At 43.2% G+C, this 25,667-nt stretch overlaps 3 protein-coding genes and 1 pseudogene across 6 annotated transcripts; 2 read left to right on the forward strand and 2 right to left on the reverse strand.

Annotated features, from left to right (window-relative positions):
• Positions 1-1,908: 1,908 nt before the first annotated feature.
• LOC136353567 (uncharacterized) lies at positions 1,909-2,634 on the reverse strand (annotated as a pseudogene).
• Positions 2,635-5,721: 3,087 nt separating this feature from the next.
• LOC4349081 (uncharacterized) lies at positions 5,722-8,997 on the forward strand. 2 transcript variants are annotated; one of them, XR_010737029.1, is made up of 4 exons: positions 5,722-5,920; positions 6,814-6,885; positions 8,070-8,200; positions 8,646-8,997. XR_010737029.1 is itself a non-coding variant. In XM_066304772.1 (2 exons), the coding sequence occupies exon 2, from the start codon at positions 6,880-6,882 to the stop codon at positions 7,309-7,311; it is 432 nt and encodes a 143-aa protein (XP_066160869.1). In that variant the 5' UTR covers positions 5,722-5,920; positions 6,814-6,879; the 3' UTR covers positions 7,312-7,557. The 2 variants fall into 2 exon arrangements, 1 of the variants encoding a protein (XP_066160869.1); XM_066304772.1 differs by lacking the exons at positions 8,070-8,200; positions 8,646-8,997 and having other exon boundaries at positions 6,814-7,557.
• A 3,438-nt stretch (positions 8,998-12,435) lies between these two features.
• LOC4349082 (probable plastid-lipid-associated protein 10, chloroplastic) lies at positions 12,436-19,615 on the forward strand. 3 transcript variants are annotated; one of them, XR_001540574.3, is made up of 9 exons: positions 12,436-12,642; positions 12,721-12,828; positions 12,936-13,076; positions 13,417-13,512; positions 14,383-14,463; positions 14,975-15,061; positions 15,377-15,432; positions 15,507-15,680; positions 19,030-19,615. XR_001540574.3 is itself a non-coding variant. In XM_015758615.3 (8 exons), the coding sequence occupies exons 1-8, from the start codon at positions 12,469-12,471 to the stop codon at positions 15,619-15,621; spliced, it is 858 nt and encodes a 285-aa protein (XP_015614101.1). In that variant the 5' UTR covers positions 12,436-12,468; the 3' UTR covers positions 15,622-15,981. The 3 variants fall into 3 exon arrangements, 1 of the variants encoding a protein (XP_015614101.1); XR_001540573.3 differs by lacking the exon at positions 19,030-19,615 and adding an exon at positions 15,785-15,981; XM_015758615.3 differs by lacking the exon at positions 19,030-19,615 and having other exon boundaries at positions 15,507-15,981.
• Positions 19,352-20,047, reverse strand: LOC9269286 (protein RESPONSE TO LOW SULFUR 3). The gene has a single exon (XM_015758617.3). The coding sequence runs from the start codon at positions 19,962-19,964 to the stop codon at positions 19,626-19,628; it is 339 nt and encodes a 112-aa protein (XP_015614103.1). The 5' UTR covers positions 19,965-20,047; the 3' UTR covers positions 19,352-19,625.
• Positions 20,048-25,667: the final 5,620 nt, after the last annotated feature.

Below are 25,667 nucleotides of genomic sequence, written 5' to 3' on the forward strand. Positions count from 1 at the left end.
AAGCCCCAACTTTAGATTTTAGAACTTGATTTTAGAATTAATTTAGGGTTTCCTTGGTTCAATCTTGCTCTAATTTTCTTGGGTCCTATGTCCCTAAATACCTTTCAATTCAAGCATACCCTTAGAACAAGATGTCTACCTCAGGGACCTACATATCGGATGGATTTTTTTTTTGCGGGAATATCGGATGGATTATTATTATCTACGGCGATTTTTGTGAAATTTTGACATGGCAACCTACCTATGTACTATGCTGCTTTAAATCCCCAAAGACCATAGTACTGGATTGTTTGATTTTGCTATCCATTGATCCCGTCTTTCTCTACTCGGATCATAGGAATTTTGTTTTAAAAAATCACCAGTGACCATAGTACTCGATTGTTTGATTTTGCTACCCAATGATCCCGTCTTTCTCTGCTCTGATCATAGGAATTTTGCACTCCTATCTTTGAAGTCGTTTTCTGCAATCTGCAACTCCACACTCTCGAATCGCACTCGCACCATCCCATTCCCAGGGGATAAGACTGTTTGAAGGAGCCGTCAGATCCCGATCCGACGGTCCTCCCGCGCACTCGCGGATAACGACAACACACGCATGAACTGCGGAACGTGGACTTGGCAGGAGGGGATAAAAAAAAAAAAACGCGGCCGCGTCTCCTTCGCGGTTCGCATCCAATGTGCCGCGCGTGCTCTGCAGGTGGGCCCCACATCCACAGCACAAGCCTAGGATTATCCTTCTTGAGATTAATTATACTGCAGTACTACTACGTAGTACAACTACTAATGCTCCATTTAATTATTCTTCATTAACAAAACCAGCGGTCGCTCGCGTCGACCGGTCGACCCACCTAACCCGTGTCCGCGGTGCGGGCCCGCCACCCGCTCGATGACAGGTGGGCCATCCCCCTCGGGCGAGTGCCCTGGTCCCACCGCGCAGCGACGCATAGGCAGGAGTTGCCCCGTCGATGATGTAAGGCCAGAATATTTTATATTTTGCGGGGGGGAATAACAAACGTTGCTTGGCGCCGATCGAAGCGAACCCATCACGTGGGGGATTACAGGTGGCGCCCGTACACTTGTAGGGGCCGAGCTGACGAGCTTCCTGGCTCGGCTCGGCCTCGGCTCAGCTTGGGGCTCAGCTGTATCCACTTCCTCTTTCGCGAGCTTTGTTGAGTGTGAACGAAATCTTGAGAGGATTAACTATCAAGCAAACGAGACAACTAGTACTTTTGTCTTTCTAGGAATCTCCCGGAAAATATCAATCTGCCCAAGAAATGAACTGCAGGAGTAGTTGTATTGAAATGGACCAACAGAAATGAGTGTGATTAATTTTTGTTGTGTCCTTTTGGGGTTGGAGTAATCATTTCGTGAGTCCTCACATGTACTACTATGTAACTATATCGTTGGTATAATTTTTTTCTTAAAAACGAATGTGTCTATATTCAGGTACTTTTCACACACATGCACATCCACCTGACCTATACCTATAAATATCTTCAAAAGACTAGACAAACATATATCGAGACACATTTATCCATATAAATACATGTTCTACTTTTATTAGTATCTTATATACTGGGATTGATGAAGTTATTATAAATACCTTATTATCGATGGATATGTTGTTTGTCTATTACTGAAAAATAATTAACCGCAGATACATGTGCTAAAGTCAAGTACTTGAGTCCGGGTGGACATATACCACAGGGAACCTAACCGAGCTATGCTCAGTTTGCATATCATCAGTATAATCTTAGAAGAGTAAACTACACACCCGGTTTCTAAACTTGTGTCGTTGTGTCATCTGGGTCCCCGAACTTAAAAAATACAAATTCAAGTCCCAGAACTTGCTAAAGAATGTCATTCCGGTCCAACATAGCCACCACCATTCCACCATCCTACATGGCGCTAACGTGGCATAATACACGGACGCTGATGTGGCCTCATCAATACCTCTACATTGACTGACAAATAGGACCCACCTAAAAACTCTCTTTTCCTTCTCTTTCTCCTTCCACTTTTCTTTTCCTTTCTCTTCTCTATTTTCCTCTCTTTTTCTGTCGTACAAGCGGCGGGGGCATGCGAAGTAGTGGCGCTCCGGCGAGCTTCCGACTGGGCACGGCTGCCTAGGAGCATTAGGGCATCGACTTGGAGCTGGAGGTGTTCTCGGCTTGGGCGGGGACGTCCAGTCGTCCAGCGGCGGTGCACCGTGCTAACACAATTAATGGCGGCCGAATAGCTAGGCGGCACGTGGGTACCGTGCCGGTGAGCTCCGACAGCAGGACGGCTAGGGGAGGAAAGGGGAAGGAGGGAGTTTGGCATGGAGAAGATGAAGGAGACCTCAATTTCGGACAAGGGTCGACGATGGCGACGAATTCCGAAGTCGAAGCCAGCGGCAATAACCCTAAGCTTCGGCTAGAACGGCTCCGCCGACGGCGAGCGCAACGGCAAACCAACCTCGCCACCCTCGCGGCGACGACAACGCCACTGCCGCCATTGTTGAGCAGGCCGTGTACCATGCGCAACACCAGTAGCACGTCGAGCAGCTTGGCAACGCAGTGGGACAGCAGGGACGTGAACCTGTTGGGGCGCAACGACGCAGACGTAGATAGCCGATGAACGCAGCTTGGACATGGCAGCGGCGATAGTGCCACAAAGTTGTCGACACTGTTAACGCACTAGTCATCGCAGGTGTTCGCCGCTGCCGCCGCCGCCCCGAGCCACGGCTCCGAGGACCACATGTACTGATCAGCTCAGCGGCGACGCGGCCTCTTCAGGGTCTGCTTGCTTCGGGATCACCGTCTTGTCGAACAGGTGATGGGAGATGGAGGTGAAGGCGCACTTGTTTCAACAATGAGCTCCTTGAGGTAGGTGTCTATGACCTCGGCCTTTGACCGGGAGGCGAAGAAACAGAGCTCGACGGCAGCCTTCGGGTCAGACTTGACGAGGGGCGGAAGTTGGTGACTGCGTCACGGCCGCGGAACTGCTGTGCCGCAACATCGTAGGCGTGCCCCGCCTCGGCCTCGCCGGTAAACATGCCGAGCCACACGCAGTCGCGCCGCTCTCGGCCGGAGTCTCCTCGATGCCCAGGACACAACCGCGTCCATCACTGCGCTGGCGCTGATGCCCACACGCTGTAGCGCCTCCGTCGACGCGGCTGCCGTGCCGGTGCCTTCTTGCCCATGGACGCACCGCTAGCTGTTCATGTCATCAAAGAGACAGCTCAACCAGAGGCCATGCATGGCTACGGTCAATGCAGTAGGAAGAAAAGAGGAGAAATGAAGAAAGGACATGATGGGAATGAACATAAGAGGATATTAAAAAAAAGTTTTTTATTGGGGCCCACTTGTCAGTTGGTGTAGAATTTATGATGTTGCCACATCATTGTCCGTGTGGCATTGCCATGTAGGATCCTAGAGGTGTCATGGCAGTTTAGGATCGGATTGACACAATTTAACAAGTTTTGGGATTTGGATATGCATTTTGAGAGTTTGGGGACTCAAATGACACAGTCATACAAGTTTAGGGACCGGCTATGCACTTTACTCATGAACAACCATTCCGTCTCCGCTGAAAGCTAGCCATCTTGACTTGATATAAGAAGTTGATATTTGCTAATTTCTACTATAATGCTAAGAAGTAAGAACATGAACAATATAGTACTTAACATCAAGATGAGAAATTGTAATATGAGTATCATGTAAAATACTATACATAACCATAGTTTAAAAATAACCACAATATTTGGGCACATGAAAAAAAAAACAAGACCTGATGAATATGGTTAGTAAAATTTTGAGGAGGTGTTCTCTAAGGCTGTGTTTGAGGAGAAGGTGATAGAGAAGATTGGGAAGATACGCAAAACGAGGTGAGCCATTAGCGCATGATTAATTGAGTATTAACTATTTTAAACTTCAAAAATGGATTAATATGATTTTTTATAGTAACTTTCCTATAGAAACTTTTTTTTAAAAAATACACCGTTTAGTAGTTTGGGAAGCGTGCGCGCGGAAAACGAAATAAACAAACACCCTATCACCCTAGAACGAACGCAGCCTAAGAGAACATTGATTGGAGAGAGCGGCAGTATTGAATTATTGATCATCTCCAACGACTATTTGAAAGTTTCTTCAAAATTACTAGGTTGATCGTACTCCAAGGACTTCATACAAGTCAACAGCATCGCTTGAAAGGAGATGGACTGTGACATTGACACCCAATCTGCTAATTGTTTTTTATTCTAGTAAACTCAAAGCCTCTTTTTCTGGGGACTGTACCAAGACCTTTTTTTTGGTCTTCTAGAACTGAACCAACGGTGCACAAGTGGAGAGGTTTGGTGAGCTAACACTCCATTAGCCCATTGGAATAAACGACCGCGTCCGTTGGTGCAGATAAGGTAACGGAAACGATGATATCCGTAGCCATTAGCAAAAGGTGAAGCAAAGTACTCTTTTTTTTCTTTTCTTTTTTAGCACGCCGTTTATCTTCTCTCAATCATCGATTCATTGCTATACGAGAGTATACGTACTTGTGGTGGCAGAGTTTTCAGTTTCGTTTTCCAGCAAAATTTTGGAATTTTTGTACCTTTTTTGTCGAAATTATTTGGAATTTTGATAAATTTTTAATGGTTGAATAAATTTTATATTTTTTTTAATAAAACCCAGAAATTTTGGGTGCGGTATGTGTTTACCAGTGGGAGAGGAAATTTCAAAAAAATCATTCTAAAATTGCAATCCCTGTATGGTGGTAGCAGTGGTTCGTGTGGATGAATTTTGTGCGGATAAACACAAAATACTTACCTAGAGAGTAGTGTTTTCTGCGGCACAGGGCCAATAGAATCATGAGTTTAACAAAGGGTTGACTACTTAAAAGCCAAATTTTGGCAACGCCCGTCTTTTTTTTATCATTTTTACAGATGGATTAAAAACAAGTTACGTATGCAAAAATGCATCAGGAGATTTGGATCATACGTTATTTGTGAAAATCAATTTTCACGCACGGACGTACATGCCTCGAGATTATAAAGCTATGCGCTATGATGCAATCTTGTTATTCCTTTATCCTAAATGTATGGCGTTTGACGTTGATAAGGTCTTTACAGAATTAACGTAACTTTTAGCACTAATTATTATCTTAAGGAGTATATTATTTTATTATGCAAAGTACTTTCAAAAAGAAATTTCATTCTCATATATCTAACCTAAGTGTAGTATTTAATAAAGGGCGAATGGTTGAGTTATAAAAAGTTTGATTAAATTTATGTGCTTAAAAATGATACAACTGACTCGAGTTCCCATTAAAAAAAAAGACTATATATGGGATAAATAACTTGATTACAAGGGACAGGCAATGTCGTCAGTCACGGGCCTGTCACTGACACTTAACTTATCCCTTTTGGCCTTTTGTGCAAAGAAAATCCGACAAATACCTCTCTCTAATCTCTTCCTTTAACGCAGCAACCACAACACTGACAAGTGGGCCCCTGTCCCCGGCCCCACATGATTAGCACGAAATGACAGCGAAGTGGCTTGACCCTTACTCTCACGAGACAAGATAGAATCAAGCCGAGCCGAGCCGAGCCCGAGTAGCCTGCGAATGAGCCAAGGACAGCATGCGAGCCGAGCCGAGCCGCGTGTCGACATCTAAGCCCATGGAGGGGCATTCCCGTCATTTCCAAGTCCACGGATCCTATAAATCGGCCCCCGCCTCTCCCCCTCCTCCGCTCTTCCTCCCTCCTCTCCCTGCCATTGCTCCGCTCGGCTCGCTGCGAGGTTGGTGCTCCGCGGGTCCACGCGGCGTTGCGAGAGTGAGAGAGAGGACGAGGTCCTCCTCCTTCCGCGTCCCCCGCTCGCTGTTTCATCCGCTTCTTCCTCCCTCCATCTTCGCTTGTGAGCTCCTCCGCGCGTCGCGAGCCTTACTGGTAAGTTTGGCTCTTCGCTTCTCCCCGCATGTAATTAGTTCCGCGTGGTTTTTTTTTTACCTGAGGTTTCTGTGGTGTTTCGTGTGTGTGTGTGTGTGTGGGGGGGGGGTCACGATTCGTGTTGTTTTCGGTCGATCTGGGGGCTTGGGGGTTGGAGTGGATTACGGTGCGTGTTTTCTGCATGTAATAATCAATCTGTGTGGTTCGGCGAGGTTCTTTTACCGGAGATTTCTGCTGTTTTTTTGGGAGGGGATTTACTTTTCGGGTTGTTTTCGGTCGATCTGGGGGCGTTGGGGTGTTGGGGTGTTGGGGGTTGGAGTGATTTCGGTGCGTGAGGGGATTTACTGCGGGTAGTGAGGTGGTTGTTTTTTTTTTACTGTTTAGATCTGGTAAAAAATCGTGGAGAGGAAGAGGTGGAGCAGTTAGGTTTCTGGTTCACCTGCAAGGGTTGGAAGGAGGGGTGAAGGGGGGATGGGTGTTGACTTGGGGAGGTCATGTTTTGTTTGTATCTGCGAATTTTAATATTGGGGATCTTGGACTTTCTTTTTGTTTAATATATAGTAAATCGTAGCTGGTTTTATGCCAGTTGTATTATCCGTGACTCGAATTTGGGTTTGGTGGGTGGAATTCGATGGGTTTTGGGGGGGGGGGGGGTCAAAATGCGGACAGATTTGGTGGGATTTGGCAGTTGCGGTGTACTGGTCACTGTTGATACTTTTTTCCCCTCTCATATCAATTCAAATTTGGATGGAATATGCTAGGTCCTCTTGGAATTCATATTGCAAAATTATTCGCACGGTTCAGTTGTATCAACAAGTACAGTGGCACAGCGTGGGTCATAAGCAAAAGCTCCAAAACAAAATTCTGAACGAAATTCTTGTTTTGGGTTGCAGAAACTTCTGATCCCTCCGAAACCGAGAAAAGAGGGGAATCTGTGAAGAGATTTTAGCAGCAGTGCAATGGAGGTATTTGGAAAATCCGTGATTGCTGAGCCCAGCAATGTGATTTACTTGTCCAGTATTCTTAACACAGAAGGGCCAATCCCTAGTCACAAGTGTGACAAGAATTGCCAGAACGAGCACGTCTTTGGCAACATGTACCGTTGCAAACTGACCGGGACCACGCACATCTGCGACAAAAACTGTAACCAGAGGATCCTCTACGACAACCACAGCTCACTCTGCCGGGTCAGCGGGCAGCTGTTCCCGCTCTCGCCGCTGGAGCAGCAGGCGGTGAGGGGGATCCGGAGGAAGCATGAGGTCGACAGCAACGAAGGGTGCTCCTTTAAGCGCAGGCGAGGTGCACAACTGCATCCATCCCCTTTCGAGAGGTCCTACACCGCTGTGTCTCCAATCCCAAGCCAAGTTGGAGACGGCATGGACCTGAGCTAGAGATAACGAGAATCCGTCTTTTCTTGCCCACAGCTGGCTAATGCCGTTGTTTCGACCCCTTTCTCCCTTTGACAGGATGGAACTATAAGAGCTTCCTTCTTTATAGACTTACGAAGGGATATGAGACTCTCCTTGGATGCACCGAATAAATGTCTATGTAGTATCAGTTCTAATTTATGGGACCTTGTTGTAACTCGTAATTTTGGTTGAACCGCCTATTCTGAATTGCATAGTACTTTCTGATAATCATTTGATGCTATCGCTTAGATTATTTTCCTATACTGCATTAATCGTGTTTACTCTAATGGCACTTCGCCATAACCCTTCTATTCCATGTCTTCTTAAGGATACTTATATCTTGTGCATGTTGGTATGATCAACATATCAACTATGTGAATAGCTTGATTGGATGAATGATTTTGTAAATTTGTTATAGATTAATTGGTTCTTATATGGGGGGTGTGAACTAACTGAAATTTCTGCAAGGCTGTTAGTGTGTTGCCTGGCAGGCCGCTGGTAAAGTGCGACTTATTTATGGTTTCTTTTCATATAAACCCTATGTATTTTACATGATTCTCTCTTTTGCAGGTTATGTTTCTAACATTTTTTTCACTGTTCTTTGTTTTTACTCTTGAAATTTATTGTTTTGCAGGGCCTTCCAGGTGCTAACTTTTGTGGATATATTTTTATCTTTCATAAAACTATTTTTGTATGATTTTTTTTCTTTTTGAGTGTTAACCCATTCCTTTCTTGTGCAGGTAAACTGCTGAACTGTCGTTCTGTCACCTTGTGGGAGGAAAAGAACTACTTACACCGGACCACCTGGATCCTTTTGCAGCCTAATCTGATAACTACGTCTCGTGCTGAGCAGCATGATTTCCAATTCCAGGTAATTGCTTGTTATGCAATAACATCAACGCCTTATTGGATAAGATAGTGTTCCCTATAACCCCTTGCATCTGTAGGAGTGACTAGCTACATCATCTCGTCACACTTGTCTTCACACTAAACTTGGTTGGTACCAGCATGTAATTCTGACACTACTATGCACATTTTGTTATCCGTTTTACAACTCTGAATAATTAAACAAATATCAAAAGAACAGCTTTACTAAATCTGATGACACAATTCATGGTAGAAATTATGCAAAAACAATCTTAGAATTTGTAAGATCCAATACACAATTACTAAATCTCTCGTATTCCATCTCTTGTAATATGTTTCCATAAGCATGTTCCTTTCCATGGCTTGCTTGAGTGTTTATTTTGTAAATCCCAATCACAAATGTTCTGTTCCTCGGCTTGTTCTAACGCTACGCTGTATGTCTTTTGCAGATCATGACCCAGAAGACATGAAGCTTTGGTACTACGACTAGAGCCACTGAAACTCTAGGCTGGTATCGAAGAAGAGCGCTAGCCTTTAGCTGAACCTTGCACTTTGGGTGCCCAAGCAAGCTGTTGCATTTGGAGGGATCAACAAAAAGTAGCTATCATCTGTAATTTGGAGTAGAAACTCTCTGGAGACAGCAGACATTCCTGCAACTTCTGTCGCTCTATCCGACTAGCCTGCTTCAGCACAAGCATATTTTGTTCTGTATTTTTTTGTTTAAAAAAAACAAGTGAAACCCTGGCTCTTCTATTTAATTATGAAAATACTGGTGCGCTCCGGCGTGCCCTTTGCAATTCATCCTTGCTCATGAAGTGCGTTTTGTTGCCGGTTTCATATCCCCAGGAATTTGTGTAAAACAGTATTGACGAACTGCGACAAATCAGTAATTGTGAAATTCAGGCTTCAGCTAATAGCAAAGATACCAACTTTGCACAAAAATATTCCTCCTAACATTTTTGGCTTTTCGTCCATGGAGGTTTCTGCAAGTCATACCATGATTTCGGTCTATCTATCTATCGTCCTTTCTACAGATGACACTATAATAGGAACTATAATATTTACACAAGATCGAAACATTGCAGGTTGACGAAGAAGCAGCTGCAGCTGTTATTTACACAAGATCGAAGCACTGCAGGTTAACGAAGCAGCAGCTGTTTTTTTTTTTGCGACGTTGCTCTTGTCCAAACGGGGTGCCACATCCTGGGCATTTGTGGTGGCGGATCTCACGGTTCCTCTGGATGCATGTCGAGCAGAAGAGGTTAAGCATTTGGTAATCACGACTTTCCCAAATACTGTACGAGAAAGAAGCAGAAGGCTCATCGGCAACGACAACTGCTTGCAGGGATTTGACGGGTTTCCGACCACGTGAACTTTGTGCGCTCAGGATACAGTAAATCATGGCTTTCTAAATCTTGGTTCACACACAAATCTGACGTGTGTGGAGATGCAGCGGGCCAGTGGAGACCTCGGTGGCAACCCTGCTTCGGCAGTTGGCCTAACTCCCTCCGTTCAAAAAAGGTTTCCGTGTTCAACGTTTGACCGTCTTGTCTTATTTAAAAAAGTTATAAAAAATTTTAAAAGATAAGTCATGCATAAAGTATTAATCATGTTTTATCATCTAACAACAATAAAAATACTAATTATAAAAAAATTTCATATAAGACGAACAGTCAAATGTTGGACACGAAAATATAGGGTTTATCTTTTTTTGGATGGAGGGAGTACATGCTAACTCGATCTATTGGATCAGGTCAACAAGCCACATCTTTTCAAAACTACCGAGAAAATCATTTTACATTGATTTTAATAGTTTGGAGGTCAATATATCTAATATCATGCTTGAGGGATACAAATCAGATTATAGTTACAGTCTGTTTGGCACAGCTTCAGCTCCAGCTCCATTTCTCTTGAAGCTGAAGCTCAGCCAAAAAGTTTAAACTACACCTAAAATGTGAGCGGAGCTGGGTGGAGTGTTCTCACAAATTGAGAGCTGGGTTTAGGCTGCTCCACAAATTCACTCTAAACCTAACTGTTGGAGCTAAATTTAGAAGTTGGAGCTTTACCAACATGCTCAAATATTTTAGAGAGTCAAAATTTAGTTTTTCCAAATTCTAATCCCATACAAGTAAATGGATTGAAAACTCCAACATGCAAGGAAGAAGGGAAGGAGAGGGAGGATGACATGTGGGTCTAACATGTCGGTGGGTCCCATAATACTTTTTTTTTGGTGTGAATGACATATGGGTCCCACGTAGGACAAAGACTTAGTCAAGGCCGCCACGTAGGTGCCATGTCAGCCAAAACAACCTCCAAAACCATCGAGAGATATTTTTTGCACCGGTTTTGATAGTTGGAGGAATCGATATACCCGGTTTTATGGTTGGAGGACATGAATCATACTCGGGCGATAGCTGAGGGAGTCCATGTATACTTTTTTCCTTCCAAATTCTAATCCCATACAAGTAAATGGATCAAAAAAAATTGGAATAAGTTCACCGGAGGTCCCTTACTTTGACAGCGAGATATTTTAAGGTCCCTCAACCACAATACCAGAAATATTCACCCCTAAACTCACTAAAACCGTTCACCGGAGGTCCCTCGGCAGTATTTTTGCCCGGTTTTACTGACGTGTTATCATAGTCAGCAAAAAATAAAAAAATAAATATGTGTGGCACATATGTAAGTGACAAAAAAAAAGTGAGGTCAACAATCCTAGTCAGCAATCTTCTCTCTTTTCCTTTTTCTCTTCTTCTCTTTCATTTTTAGAGGAGGAGCGGTGTCGGCGTGCGAGCTAGGCTGCATAGCGTTGGCGGCGGCGGCAGGCGGTGGAAAGCGGAGCGGCGGGCGAGCGCGGCCGCAGAGGGCGAGCGGCAGCGCGCGGCGGCGCGCGGCCGGAGCAGGAGGAGGGGCTGCGGCGCGGCTGGAGAGGGGGGGAGAGGCGGCTGGGACAGCGGCGCTCGTCATGCTCCAGCTCTTCACCGCCGACGTCATCGTCGTGTTGGTTGACCTCCTCCACGAGCGCGGCAGGCGGAGCAGCGGCGGGCGAGTGCGGCGGAGCGGGGGGCCTAGTCGGCGAGCGGCGGGGGGCAAGTACGGCTGCGGAGCAGCGGCAAGCGGTCAGCGGCAACCTCTTCGCCTATGCGGCGCGCCACCCCCTCTCCCGCCGGCCTCATCTCAGCCCTTGATGCTGCCCTTCTTTTTCTTCTTCGGCCGCGAGGGCATCGAAGGCGTTGAAGGATCTCATGCCGCCGCCGCCGCCGCCGCCCTCTTACCGGTGAAGAAGAGGTTGATGGGCTCCTCGTCGTCGTCGTCATCCTCGGGCAGGGTTGGTAGTGGATGCAGATGAGGTGTTCGATGTAATGCCGGGGTGGTTGTTTGGTGCAGCAGAAGGACAGCGGCGGCGGTTCAAGGCGATCCTGCGGGCGACGAGCGGGCAGAGGAAGCGGCGCTTGACGTGAAGAGCTTCTCGCACGAGCTCAACATGCGTGGGCCGCTCCTTCACCGGCTGCAGCAGCGGAAGCCGCGCGGGTGCGTGAACAGCCCGGAGGAGTTCATCGGCGCCATCAGGACCAAGTTCATCAGGCTCAAGGAGGAGGTCGACGCCGAGCTCGGGGTGTTTGCCGGGGACCTCGTCGGCGCGCTCGACAAGGCCGACGGGGGCGAGGAGCGCGTCGTGCTCGAGGACCTACTCGTCGTCGCGCAGCGGTGTGCCAAGATGAGCCCCGAGGAGCCCCGTCGCTGTCTGCTTGCTCCGCCCTCCGCCGCTCGCCCGCCGACGCCGCCGCTCCGCCTGCCTCCAGCCGCACGCCGCTGCTGCTCCCCCCGTCTGCGCCGATTGCTGACTAGGATTGTTGACCTCACTTTTTTTTGTCACTTACATGCGGGCCCCACATATATATATATATAATTTTTTGCTGACTAGGATGCCACGTCAGTAAAACCGGGCAAAAATACTGCCGAGGAACCTCCGGTGAACGGTTTTAGTAAGTTTAGGGGTGAACATTTCTTTCTTTCTGGTATTGTGGTTGAGGGACCTTAAAAAATATCGCTGTCAAATTAAGGGACCTCCGGTGAACTTATTCCAAAAAATTTCAGGAGCCCACAATCTTGGCCTTTCCACGAGTATGGCCCATACATTTTGGACCTCAAAAACCAGGCCTAAATTTGGACCAGTGGAGATGACGGCGGGCGTGTGGACGCTTCCTGATCAAACGGGGCCGAGCAGTGGCAGCGGTCAAGCCACGGCCATCCACTCGACTCCACCCTGAAATGGCGCTCGCCGCTGCTCCCCTGCTCCGCCTCCCGATCTCCCCACCCTCCCCACCGCCGGCGCAGACGCCGCCGCCTCTCCTGGCGTGTAACTCCGTCAACGGCGTCCGCCTTCGCCCTCAGCGCAGCAGGCAACCGCGCCGCGCCGCCGCGGCGGCGGCAACGGCTTCGCTGGTACTGCGCCTCGCACTGTTCCTCTCGTGGTGGGAAGTACGCTGCGCGGGGCTAACCCCCAGAGCTGCTTGCTTGCAGGCGGCGGACACGGAGCGGCGGAAGCACGAGCTGCTGCGGGCGGTGCAGGAGACGGGGAGGGGATTCGCGGCGAGCCCCGACCAGCGCGCGTCCATCGAGGAGGCCATCGTACGAGACCGGAGACCCCTACACATTTGAATCTCTCATCTCTCCTTCGTGTTAGGCTGGGTGGGGGGAAACCCCGATTTGCGTGCTGCGTCTTTGTTGTTGTGTAGGTGAGCGTGGAGGAGCTCGGCGCCGGGGAGGGGTCGCCGCTGGACCTCGCGGCGCTCGACGGCACGTGGAGGCTGTGCTACACCTCGGCGTCGGACGTGCGCGTGCTGTTCGAGGCCGCCGAGAGGCTCCCCCTCCTGCAGGTGACTTCTGTCTGTTCATCGATTTCGTTGACTAATTCGACAATAATTTAGTCCTTAGCAACTGCAGATGCCGATCATGCCATAATTTTAGCAGTTCTCAGAAAGGAAAAAAAATGGAAATGTCTGATAATGTGTGAAATGCTGGGTGAAAATTAGCGTCTAATTTCGATCTGTTTTGGCGACTTCAGCATTCTCATGAAAGCTTGAACTATTAGAGATTTAAAAAGTTGCTTCAGCTGGTAGTACAATTGCTCTGTGATATTGTAATTGTGAACTACAGATTGAGGTAAGGGTTGGGATCCATTCAGCCATGTGATGGGGGTTGTGCTTATGGATACAGGTGGGGCAAATATACCAGAAATTCGAATGCAAGGATAGGTCAGATGGTGGGGTTGTGCGGAATGTTGTGCGATGGAGCATTGAGAACTTGCTGGAGGTAAAATTTTTAATGTGCGTCTATCTTTATTCCTTTCTTCAGTTTCTTCTCAAGAGTGTTTCTCTTTGTGGCCATCTTGTTTGGTGCCATCGCAAAGTTGGAATACACCATGTGTCCTTGACATGCGCCATGTAGTCCTGGGCTGCACATGTAATTTTCACATGCTGTGGTATCTTCTAGTTCACACATCTTTGCGGTGGTACTTTCCTAAATTTCTCTTTTGTTTCATGATCCTAACTTCACCTTACAGTTGGTAGTAGTTTTTATCATCCATTCATCCTTACATCTGATTTCATTCATTTGAGATGAGATGTAGCTGGAATTTCAACTGTTTACATTTTTATGTTGTACGGATGCTATTAATTGTGATAAGACAATATGCAAAAGGATGATTTAATTGTTACCTTGAAGTTTCTGGTAGGCTGACCAACATGCAATCTTGCTTTGCCTTTAGTATCTCAACAGCGTCAGGAAAATGACCTTCCTCTAGGCTGATTATGTTGTTCTATAGTCTAACTCTCAACATGGCAACTGTTCATCTCCATGAGTGTTGATATACATAAAAGTATGATAGTTACAGCTTTGCAGTGATTTAAAACGTCTATGAAATGTTTATGAATTTATTATTTCCACAAATAGTATTATTTTATCTTTATGGAATCATCTTCCTTTTTTTTCTTTCATGTAGTGCAATCTAACTCGAATTTTCAGATAGGAAAAATGCTTGTTCTTTTTTCATCTTTTGCATTATGTAAACAGTAGACTTCCAGATCATTGTGTATTATTGATAAACCACCATTTAATTTCTAGTGTTTAATCTCAATGTTTTTTAGCTCTTTTATGCTTGATTGTTTTTTGTGCTCTCTATAGGAGCAAGAGGGTGCAACACTGATGGTCTCTGCAAAATTTGCTGTCATGTCTAAGCGCAACATCTTCCTTCAATTTGAGGAGGTAATTTTCTGATTTGATAATATATAAACCTCTTATTTGATTCAAGTGTTACAAATGAAAAAAAAATGGCATCCATGTAGTTATATTATACTTACTTCAGCATGCTATGGTTAGCAGGGATGTGATATCCTCTCACCAAGTAGCATATGAAGTATAGCAGTTGGCATTCTCCATGATTGTATTCTCGTGCAAGATGGTGCTATGATGTATACATGATGAAACACATTATATCTTCATAATTCTAACATTCTTTTAGCAACCAACCGAAGGATGAAGCAGCCTACCCAAATCATCTATTACATAATTCCAGTTTTCTTGTTCATGGATATGAGTCATTCTGTGCTTTATTCATTTTCTGCTATTGTCATCCACAATTTTATAGTTATGCCCTCTAGAGAGTTACTATTATGCTTTCATTTTGTTTCTCTTTTTTAGTTTTTCATTATCAATCTTCTTCTTCTGTGGTTTTGATATTTAGTTTAGTTGCTACTTATGATCCATCGTTTAACAGGTTGTTGTAGAAAATATCAAGATTAGTGAGCAGCTACAAGCACTAATAGCTCCTGCTATACTCCCTCGGTCATTTTTTAGTCTTCAGGTAATTTCCTTTTTTTACTTGCATGTTACCCTTATTCCTTCTTAACTTCTTTCGTCTGTTTTCCCCCCTTTTTTGTCATCGACAAACTTAGGCATCCATCTATAAGAGTTATTCCCAATTTTAGGAGCTACTAGTATCCACAATATACAAATATTAATGTTTTTCTGTTCTGCACTTCTGCTCTGAAAAGAGAATGATGAAATGGGGAGTTATTAACATTTAGGACCAGCATTTGTGCATTTGAGATGTGTATTGCAGTTAGGATTTACCTTACCATCAGACAAGAATTTCATTGCAGCATGTTTATTATTGTAGATATTGCAGTTCCTTAAAACTTTTCGAGCTCAAGTTCCTGTTAATGGCCCTGAAAGGTATGTTTCCAGTGTATGTTCTTTCATTTCTTGCTTCCTGTGTTCTGTAAGTTCCAGTTTAATTAAAATCTCAGGAGATCACCCGGAGGACTATATTATCTTTCTTACCTTGACCGCGATATGCTCCTGGGGCGATCGGTTGGTGGTGGAGGAGTTTTTATTTTCACAAGAGCACAGCCTCTTTTGTGATGATTTCAGAATTACCAGGAGTATACCATTTGAAGGCGGCAATTGAACCCATGCAAGAGGTATATATAGTTAGAAAGTTAGCAACACTTTACAAGTCCCTTTTTCATATGAAATCTGATTATTGTCTTATTATCTCTTCTTCTTTTTTTTTGGGAAAAAAAAGAACTTGCATGCCAAAACAATCGTCAGTTTTAGTTCAGTTAGTTAGCACCTTCTCACTTTATATCTTGTGCATTAGCAAACATGTATACAACACTGAATGTATTTTATCTCATCAGTTATTTGTATCAATGCCACATAACTCCAGCACTACCCTTTTATTGCATAGAGTTCTTCTGCCCCTTAGCAGGGAGTCTTCAACATCTGTTGTCAATGCTCATGCAATGTAAAAAATTGTACCTATCTGCAAAATTATAATTGATGTTGTTGGGCTTTGTTTTAGTTTAATTAACCAATGGTGGATTAAATAAACACTCTATTCAATGAGTAAATAAGATATGTTTGTTTCTAAACAAAATAGTCAGATAGGTTTATAATTCTATTTGGTGTGAGCCCGCAACAGATGATATTAGCTGAACTTCCTTTTGTCATAATGCCGTTTATTGTAGATTGTTATCAATTTGTCACAGAAAATTGTTTAAAGCTTTTTCCTGAACAAATTGTTGACCTCCTTGCATACTTGGGTCCTTTTGCATGCCATTGGAGCCGACATGAAGCTTGATAAACGATATAAACAACTTTCTTAAGTACTTACATATGATACCTGGGTTGTAGGGTTACTGGAACTAACTACTATCTCTGCTGCTGTGAACTATGAAGTTAATTTAATACCTGCATCATCATAAAACAAAACCTTCTGCTGCTATACCTGTTTAGGGGCATGCATTTGTGGGGGCATTTCTGAATTTTCGGTTGAGTGAAAAATGTTTTGTATAGCTTGACAAGAAAAATCTTGACTTTCTTTCAAAAACAGATATGTAATTTTAAGTTTATGGGGTGTCACATTAATGCGCATATATTTCCCAAAAGAGGGGGTTCACCCAAAAAAACAACACATGCCGTTTCTATAATTGGACAGATTTTTCCTTGATGTCTCTAGAAGAGCCTCCTTTGGATCAAAGCTATCACATGGACCATACCACTGTGCCGATATAGACAAATTTGTGGTAGTCTATTCAGAAAGTAGGACATGTTGGTCTTGTGTCTTGGCCTGGTAAAACTGGTCGCTACTAAACTTCAAACAATGCTCATGCCCAAGTTTGTGTACACTGAATTTGACAATACTACTTGGCCCAATTCTGTGTATGCTACAAAACTCTCTGCTGCTATGTTGTAGCAAACCACATTATTTGCAACCTACTCTGTATTAAATAGTATTAATAAAAGATACTACTAGTAAAAATCACCTCCAACTAAAAAGTCCGCTATGCGCAACAGTTTACATTTTTTTTATCAATTAACCACGGAAGCCTGTTTTTGAATTGGCACCATAGACCAAAAGAAAAAAGATTAAGAAAAAACAAAGATATCTTGATTGCCAAATATTAAACCTTGATGTAGACATTTTTTTTGTTATGGGAATTTCATAAGAAGCAAAGCTTTTCTGTCAAGGTGAACATGGCAAACTCTATACCACTTGTTTTGGTGGGTGGTGGGGAGGTGGAGGGGTCATGATGGGGCCTCAGTCCTCAAGCTCTCTGCATCACATTTTTGGTTCAACGCCAATTATCGCTCTTTAGTCTTTGCTACATTTTATAGTCCCCTGAGGCTGTGTTTACTTCACACCAAAATTGGAAGTTTTGTTGAAATTGGAACGATGTGACGGTAAAGTTGGAAGTTTGTGTGTGTAGGAAAATTTTGATGTGATGGAAAAGTTGGAAGTTTGAAGAATAACTTTGGCACTAAACACGGCGTGAGTCCTAAAGGAATTTGCGCCTCTTGAGTTGTTTTCTGTTCAATTGAATCCTGTTAGTACGATGGACAAGTTGATCTTTCTTTCTTATGAAATATACTATGAAGTTAGGCCCTGTTTAGATTCCAACTTTTTTCTTTAAACTTCCAACTTTTCCGTCACATCAAACTCACACAAACTTCCAACTTTTCTATCACATCGTTCCAATTTCTTCAAACTTCCAATTTTGGCGTGGAACTAAACACAGCCTTACCTGAAGAAAATTTACTCATTGATTTTCTGACTTCACTGGAGTACCCATACTGTGAGGTTCCCATCTTTTAGGCACCTTTTCAAATAACACCATACCTGTAGTACTGTATACAGGTCAAATCATGTTTGAAAGAGGTTCCAATCATCACTTCATCTATCTTATTAATGACATCCTCTTGGATTCTTTAAACAAGCTCATTGCGCAAATGTCCTAGTCATCAAAATGTTCGACCTCTAATTTCAGTAATTGCAAACACCCATCCACTATTCCAGTGATGATGTTTATCTTTTACGAAATATAAAAATTGGATAATTTTCTTGATGGAAGTGTTTGCAGAAGAATAAATGAATGAGGAGTGTCCATGTTTATCATTGTATCTGTATCCAAGCACAGAAATGGGAAAATAGATTAGCAAGCAACCTTTTACGCACTACACTACACTTTCCTCTTTCACAAATACCCTGTTGCAACGTAATTCCTATAGCCAAACATCGGGAGCCCAATGGATTTGCTTCTTCTTCTTCTTCTTTTTTTTTTTTTTTTTTTTTGGCACTGGGGCACCAAACTGGCACCTCACCATGCGATGAACTATTACGCCATGCAGTTGGTTAATCCTTATGATTCGTATAGTTACCATTTTTCTAGTGTTCCTAGTTTATTGTCCTTTCTTTCTTTTACTCTGCAACCAACATGCTTGAAGTTTAATTGTTTCTACATGATGATTTTTGTACAGATTGTGATCAAAATAGTGCTCTTAGTTTACTTTTTATTGTACCGATATCGGTGACGTTTCATGGAAAAGTCTAGAGAGAGAAAAAAAAAGCTTGATTTATCATCTGGTGGTGCAGTCGTTTTCTCTCATTGTGTGGCCTAACCGAGGTCGTATCTCATACAGTTTCGTTTCATCTGTGTGCTCTATAGGTTTTCTATATCCACTGGATTGATTTCACTTTCGTTATATTTTAGCTCAGTTTTACATATTATGTGGCCAAATTTCTACATCATCTGCGTGCTTTATTGGGGTGAACTGATTGAGCTGGCCGTGTACAGTTGCAATCCCCTACTTCTAAAAAAATCCATTATGAAGGGAGAGATGTAGTACTACTTTATTGGTTTCATGTCGTTGTCTGATTATTTTCAGTGCTCTTTTTATTTACTACTCTGGCTGTGTTTAGTTCAGTGTAAAGTTTGGATTTTGATTGAAATTGGAAATGATGTGACTGAAAAGTTGTGTGTATGACAGGTTGATGTGATGGAAAAGGACTGAAGTTTAGTTCTAAACACAGCCTCTGAAAGTAGATGAACTCTTGATGGCGTTTTTGTGGTTACCCTGAGAGCTCGTTATAGTTTAACTCAATTCTGTCTCTGAAAGACTTTCGGTTGCTTAATTCGTTAAGCCCTGTTCCAGTTTTCTCTGAAAATACTGGTCTTGAGTTCACTCTGCCCAAAACAAACCAAGTCTTGAGTTCATGTCAACAGGGACACAGGGTCAATTCAAAAGACTGAAGCTGTAGCGTTCAAGCTTCAACCTTAATCCAAGTCGAGCTTTTGCCAGACATCCAAAGTCGACGAAGAGGTCCTGCCTCTGTTTACTTTCGGCAATTATAGCTTTGGCCTTTGGAAACCTGAAGGATCAGTACCCAACAACGACTGATCTCTTTCAGCATGTATATACATCTCAGGTAAATTTTACTGCCCTTCACAGATCACACACACAAAGTACACACCACTTCTTCACTCCATCGGAGCAAAGAGGGAAAAAAGAAAACGTACATGCTTCATCATACAACACCCTAGCAATGATCCACTGAAAATTAAACCTGGTCGTTCGTTCGTCGGTCAGTCCATGCCGGCGGCGACGGCGGCGGTGCGGCGGCCGGACGACGACCGGAGGACGCCGTCGGCGAAGGCGAGGCGGTCGGAGAGCTCCCTGACCTGCTGCTGGTACTCGACGGCCTGCGCCATCGCCTCCGCCTCCAGCTCGCCGAGCTGCACGCACAGCCGCTCCTCCGCCTCCTCCGCCACCGCCAGCGCCGCCAGCGCCGCCTCCAGCTCGCGCCGCAGCCGCTCCTCCCTCGCCGCCGCCTCCGCCGCCGCCGCCTCCAGCGCCGCGTTCCTCCTCATCACCTCCTCCGCCTCCTTGGCGTCCATGGCCGCCACCGCCACCTTCCTCGCCATCTCAAAATGCACAATGCCGCAAGAGCGGGAAGGTTCAAAGCGCTGGAAATGGGGTGGAGTTCGTTCGCGTGGCGTGTTGCTCCGGGTGTCTTCGCGGTTTGGATCTCCTTTTTATAGGTGGGAAATGGGGGTTGCAGTTGCAGGTATGATGGTGAAGCCGCGAAGATCGCAGACGAGAAGGCGTCCACGTTCAACGAACCGAGCCGGGCACGCCGCGAGGTGTCGGTGTACGGGTACAGAAGCGCTGGGTTTACCACTACTACACACAAATGATGCCATCCGTTCCGTCATCTCGCCTCAGAGACCATACCCGTACGTCTCCTTCTGTCCCCTATTGCTGTCTTGTTCATGATTCATTTCGGGACATGAAGACGGTGAAAGGGAAACACTGGGCGATGATGGAACATGGACGTGTCTCTGATTGGAATTCGGCGGTGGTTCTTACGGTTAAAACAAGGTTATCATCGTCTAAAAAAAGTTCAAACCAAGGGTATGGATATGGACGTAAAATTAAACAACGGTTTCTTTCTAACACTAGCAAAACGCCTATACTTGGAGTACGTTACAACAGATTTAAAATTTATATATATCTGAAGTTCTTAACTTGAAAAATATATATTTCTCATAAAAAAAACATATAGAGTTTGCAAGCAAATATCCAACCAAAAAGAACAAGCCACATGCACAAAAGTATACTCCATTTAACTAGCCTTAGGGGCTGTTTGGGATGGGATCTAGGTTTTTTTTGTGAGAGGGACTAAAATAAATCCCTCCCATCCAAACACCATCTTAGTGTATTATTTAGAATATATCACATCCAGTACTAGGTTGGTATTTTATGAGACGGAGGGAGTAACATTCGATTCGATTCTGCATTTTGTGAATGTAAAACTGAAGTAAACAGCTGGGATTGGAGAACCAACCTGACCAGTTGGATCGTACGCATCAGGTTTGACGTTATTGAGTTCAAGTATGGCAGGTCCGTGAGGCTGATCAGCTCATGAGTGCAAGCGAGCGATCGAAAGGCACGTCTTTGCTGGCGCCTGTACTGTGACAATTGACAGGTCGAGAAAAACCTCACATCTCGTCTTCGTTTGACGGTGAGATGCTCACCAATCATCACGGATACTCTCTCGCTCTGCCCATAAAAGATCATTTTTTTACTACGAATCTAATCTAGCACTTCTCATTATAATTCTAGACAAAGAGATGTTTAAATTCATAAGCAGAAGTTGATTTTTTATTAGACGGAGAAAGTAGGTGATATAGGCCCTCTACGTTCAAAAACACAACTGCTGTTTGAAACATGTAAAAAAGCATGAGGTCTCTTGGAAACGGAACGGAGGAATATAAGATTTTATCGGGTTTGAAGGCCCAGTTTGAAACATATTTTTTAATGGAATATTGAGACATATTGTTTACTTGATTAACACAATAAATTAATATTTTAAAAATAAACTTTACAAATAATTTAGAACAAGTGGTGTAAACAATATAATAGAAGTTATTTTTTTAAGAAATCGTATTCTTACAAGCGTGTAGCAAATAATCCGTGATAAAAAAAAGTTAAAAAGAACTTAAGATAATCCTACTCCTTTGTCCCGAAACATATTACTTCCTCTGTTATAGATGTTAACATATATATAAATGTGAGCAATGCTAGAAAGTTTTATAATATGAAACGGAGAAAGTACCATTCTAGTATTTAATATTATAAAACTTGGTGCAATCCTAAAATAATATTTTTCATCTAACTAACCAACGTTCATTCGAATTTCTTCCTATTTACTCTAATCACGAACCATCTCTTATTTAATAAGGATCACACATGATGCAAAGGCTGAGATTCTTTTTCCACTATCTAAAGAAGAATATAACGAGGATCATTTTCTTTCCATTCCTAATCTTCTTTTTTAATCATGAAGTTACATCTACTTTGGGTCAGGGGGGACGATATTTTTGCGTTCCAAAGAGCCAAAAAAGAAAACTACACCTGTATACTCCCTCCGTCCAAAAAAAAAAGACAAACCCTGGATTTCCGTGTCCAACGTTTGACTGTCCGTCTTATTTGAAAAAAAATATAAAAAAATTAAAAAGACAAATTCACGCATAAATTATTAATCATGTTTTATCATCTAACAACAATGAAAATACTAATTATAAAAAATTATATATAAGATGGAAAGTCAAACGTTGAACACAGAAATCCAGAGTTTGTTTTTTATTTGGGACGGAGGGAGTATGTCGTAGTTTTGTGTTTGGACTTGTCTGGTGAGGTGAGCGTAATCAACACAGGAAATGTGCAGTACTGTGTGCAGATGCCGCATCTCTCTGGCCTTGCCGCGTCTTTCGGCGATGAACGGTCATCACAACCCTTGGCGACCGTTCATCGCCTGCTAGCTATAGCTATATATGCGGCCACATGCCAATGTCACGGCAGCAGGCGGCAGCGACGTCTGGTCCTTCTCAGTTGATCGTGTCCCAATCTGTTGCCCGTTGTGCCATTGTCTGTGCTGCCGTGTCACGGCGACATGCATTATATATCTCAGAATGCAGTACATTTTTTTAGATAATGGATTATATTAAACCCGGCCTTTACACCTTACGAGGGTGTACACAGCTAAAACCATAGTCACGAGTACAAAAGACTCCTCCCATTACATAGGGACACATAAATAAAAGTTTAACAAACGATTAAAGAGAAATAGAGGCTAAACTTCAATTCTTCTTCGAAAATTCCATCCAAAGGTAGAGAAGAACTCCATAACTCGCTTCTCCAAAATTCTGCACTTGACTTGAGCTTTTTCTCCTTCAACTTTTTTAAGAAGCAAAGACCAAAGCCTTGCCCAATGAGTTGCCTTGAATATTACCTGTAAGAAAGAAATATGATTGTAGCCGTTAAAGACTATGTCATTCTTACTAAGCCACAAAGCCCAACAAATTGCCGCTATGCCCTCCCAAGTTTGTCTTTTGAGTTTAGGTTCAAAACCATTCAACCAATTACCAAACATATGAGCGCAACTTCTGGGTTGTCTAACCCCGAAAGTAAAATAAACCGCACTCCATATGTATCTAGCCATTATACAATCAAAGAAAAGGTGTTGTATCGACTCTTTAGAGTTACAAAAGCTACACAATAAGCTGCCCTTCCATCTTCTCTTAGCTAGATTATCCTTTGTTAGAATCACCCCTTTATTCAAATACTATAGGAAAATCTTAATCTTTAATGGAATTCTTAGCTTCCAAATTAAAGATTTCCTAGGTATTACATCATCAAACATAAGTAACTTGTACATAGAGTTTACGGTAAACAACCCTTGTTTATTAGTTTTCCATATGAATTGGTCAAGATGACTTGTCAGGTTAACATTAGCCACTTTCGAGACAATGACATACCAATCTTTCAAGTTTTTCCCAACTATCGCTCTTCTAAAGGACACATTCAACGGTATCGTTTCCAAAACCTTAGCAACTACTGTATTCTTATTTTGAACCAGGTTGTACAAATTAGGAAATTCTTTCTCAAGAGATTTGTTTCCCATCCAACAATCCTCCCAAAATCTAACTTGTTTCCCATTTCTCACCTTAAAGTGTCCAAGTAATTGGAATGATTCTTTTGCCGTCATGAGACTAGCCCAGAAATGAGAATCTCCTTATTGCTTTTGAACCTGTAGAATGGTTTTTTTTTTGCCAAATATTTTTTTCTAAGAAAATTTTGCCAAATTTCCTCTTCATTGATTAACTTAAAGATCCATTTACTAAGCATGCACTTATTTTGAATCTCTAAGTCCTGAATCCCTAAACCTCCACACTCCTTGGGTTTGCAAAGTACACTCCATTTGGCCAGCCTATACTTCTTTTTATGTTCATCACATTGCCAAAAAAATCTGGATCTATAATAGTCCAGTTTTTTTAAGATACCTTTAGGTATCTCAAAGAATGAAAGCATATACATTGCTAGACTGCTTAGCACTGAATTGATAAGGAGTAACCTCCCTCGTGTTGACAGAAACTTTCCTTTCCAGCTACTAAGCTTTTTTTCGAATCTATCCTCTAACTCCTTCCAGTCTTTGTTTGCCAGCCTTTTATAATGCATTGGAAGGCCTAGATATCTGAAAGGGTAGGACCCTATCTTGCAGCCAAATAGAAAAGAAAATGCATTTTCTACTTCCTTAGCTTTTCCGTAACAGAACATCTCACTCTTATGAAAATTGATTTTTAAGCCTGAAAGCTTCTCATAGGCACTTAGTACCATTTTCCATAAAGATAATGGTATCATCTGCATATTGAAAAATTGACAGCCCGTTATCTACCAAATTCGGTATTACACCTCATGTCATTCCTCTTTCAGTCGACCTATTGATTAGAATTGCCAACATATCCGCCAACAAATTAAATAAAATTGGTGATAAGGGATCCCCTTGTCGCAACCCTTTTAGATATCAGTACATATCTGATAGTAGTGCATGTACTCTATTTCCGGCCGAAAATGATGATGCCTGCCCGGCGACAAAGCTGATGGTCCAAGCAAAACATTTGTTGACAAACTGTGGCCCTGTTTGGATCCGGAGGGCTATTAAATAGCCCTTTAGAATCTTGTTATTTAGGAGTATTAAACGTAGATTACTGACAAAACCCATTCCATAACCCCTAGGCTATTTTGCGAGACGAATCTAACGAGGTATATTAATCCATGATTTGCTACAGTGATGCTACAGTAATCAGCCGCTAATTATGGATTAATATACATCATTAGATTCGTCTCGCAAAATAGCCTAGGGGTTATGGAATCGGTTTTATCGGTAATCTACGTTTAATACTCCTAAATAGCAAGATTCCGGAGGGCTATTTAATATCCCGGAGGATCCAAACAAGGCTTGTGTCTTGTTTGCTTGTACTGTGGTGTCACTTGGGTAGAGATGGCAAATTGGCAATGGGTGCATGGGGTCTGTGATCCGAGACTCTTGGATATTTATTCTTTTAAAAGCTAAATTTAGTTCAATTCTCAAATTTTTGGGTATGCTATTATGTATGTTATCTGGTCACCGATACGTGTCAATCCGTGAGTAAAAATACCTATATGTCTAGCCTTAAAATTATAGGTAGCCCAAAAACCAAACAAGCGCAAAAGATTAAACCGTAATATAAGATCATCTCACTCGGGCATCTCTCAACTCTAACCGTATCATATATCTTGCTCATGAGTCGTGAAGCGATCGTACATGGTCAGGGAGCAAGATAGACTCGGGTAAGCCTACAGGGTTGGAAAATTGGTGGTCACCGTCTCTTCCCTATCCCATTCTAGTTGTATCCTACATCTCGCTCACGAGTCATGAGACGGCCGTGATCAGAGAGCAAGCTAGATTTGGGTAGGCCAATGGAGTTGATAAATTGGAGACATTGAACTTTTTGCCACTTTTAGATTTGATGTTTAACTATTTGTCACCCATGTGTCAATGACGTGTAGATTCGAATGACAAATTATTAATTGCAACATGTAAGAGTCGCGAACAGATATTTTTTATTTCCAGGAAATTGGGGGGTCACCGTCTACTCCCTATCCCATTCAGCTAATGGTACAGGTACCCGGTACCTGCATAGATGTGGGCATAGGAGAAATCATGTACTCGTAAGTGGATGTGGATGTTAAAACGAAAAATTTTAATTTGCACGGGTTTGGGTATAGAACCACGAAAACCCGAA

The sequence above is a fragment of the Oryza sativa genome, chromosome 10 (genome assembly GCF_034140825.1).
Source record: "Oryza sativa Japonica Group chromosome 10, ASM3414082v1".
NCBI lineage: Eukaryota > Viridiplantae > Streptophyta > Magnoliopsida > Poales > Poaceae > Oryza > Oryza sativa.

Excerpts from the sequence above, each read along its gene's own strand:
- LOC4349081 (XM_066304772.1), top strand. The coding sequence starts at position 6,880 with ATGGAGGTATTTGGAAAATCCGTGATTGCTGAGCCCAGCAATGTGATT.
- LOC4349082 (XM_015758615.3), top strand. The coding sequence starts at position 12,469 with ATGGCGCTCGCCGCTGCTCCCCTGCTCCGCCTCCCGATCTCCCCACCC. Across the intron at positions 12,829-12,935 it reads CGTCCATCGAGGAGGCCATC|GTGAGCGTGGAGGAGCTCGG; the intron begins GTACGAGACCGG and ends GTTGTTGTGTAG. Across the intron at positions 13,077-13,416 it reads AGAGGCTCCCCCTCCTGCAG|GTGGGGCAAATATACCAGAA; the intron begins GTGACTTCTGTC and ends TTATGGATACAG.
- LOC9269286 (XM_015758617.3), bottom strand. The coding sequence starts at position 19,964 with ATGGCGAGGAAGGTGGCGGTGGCGGCCATGGACGCCAAGGAGGCGGAG.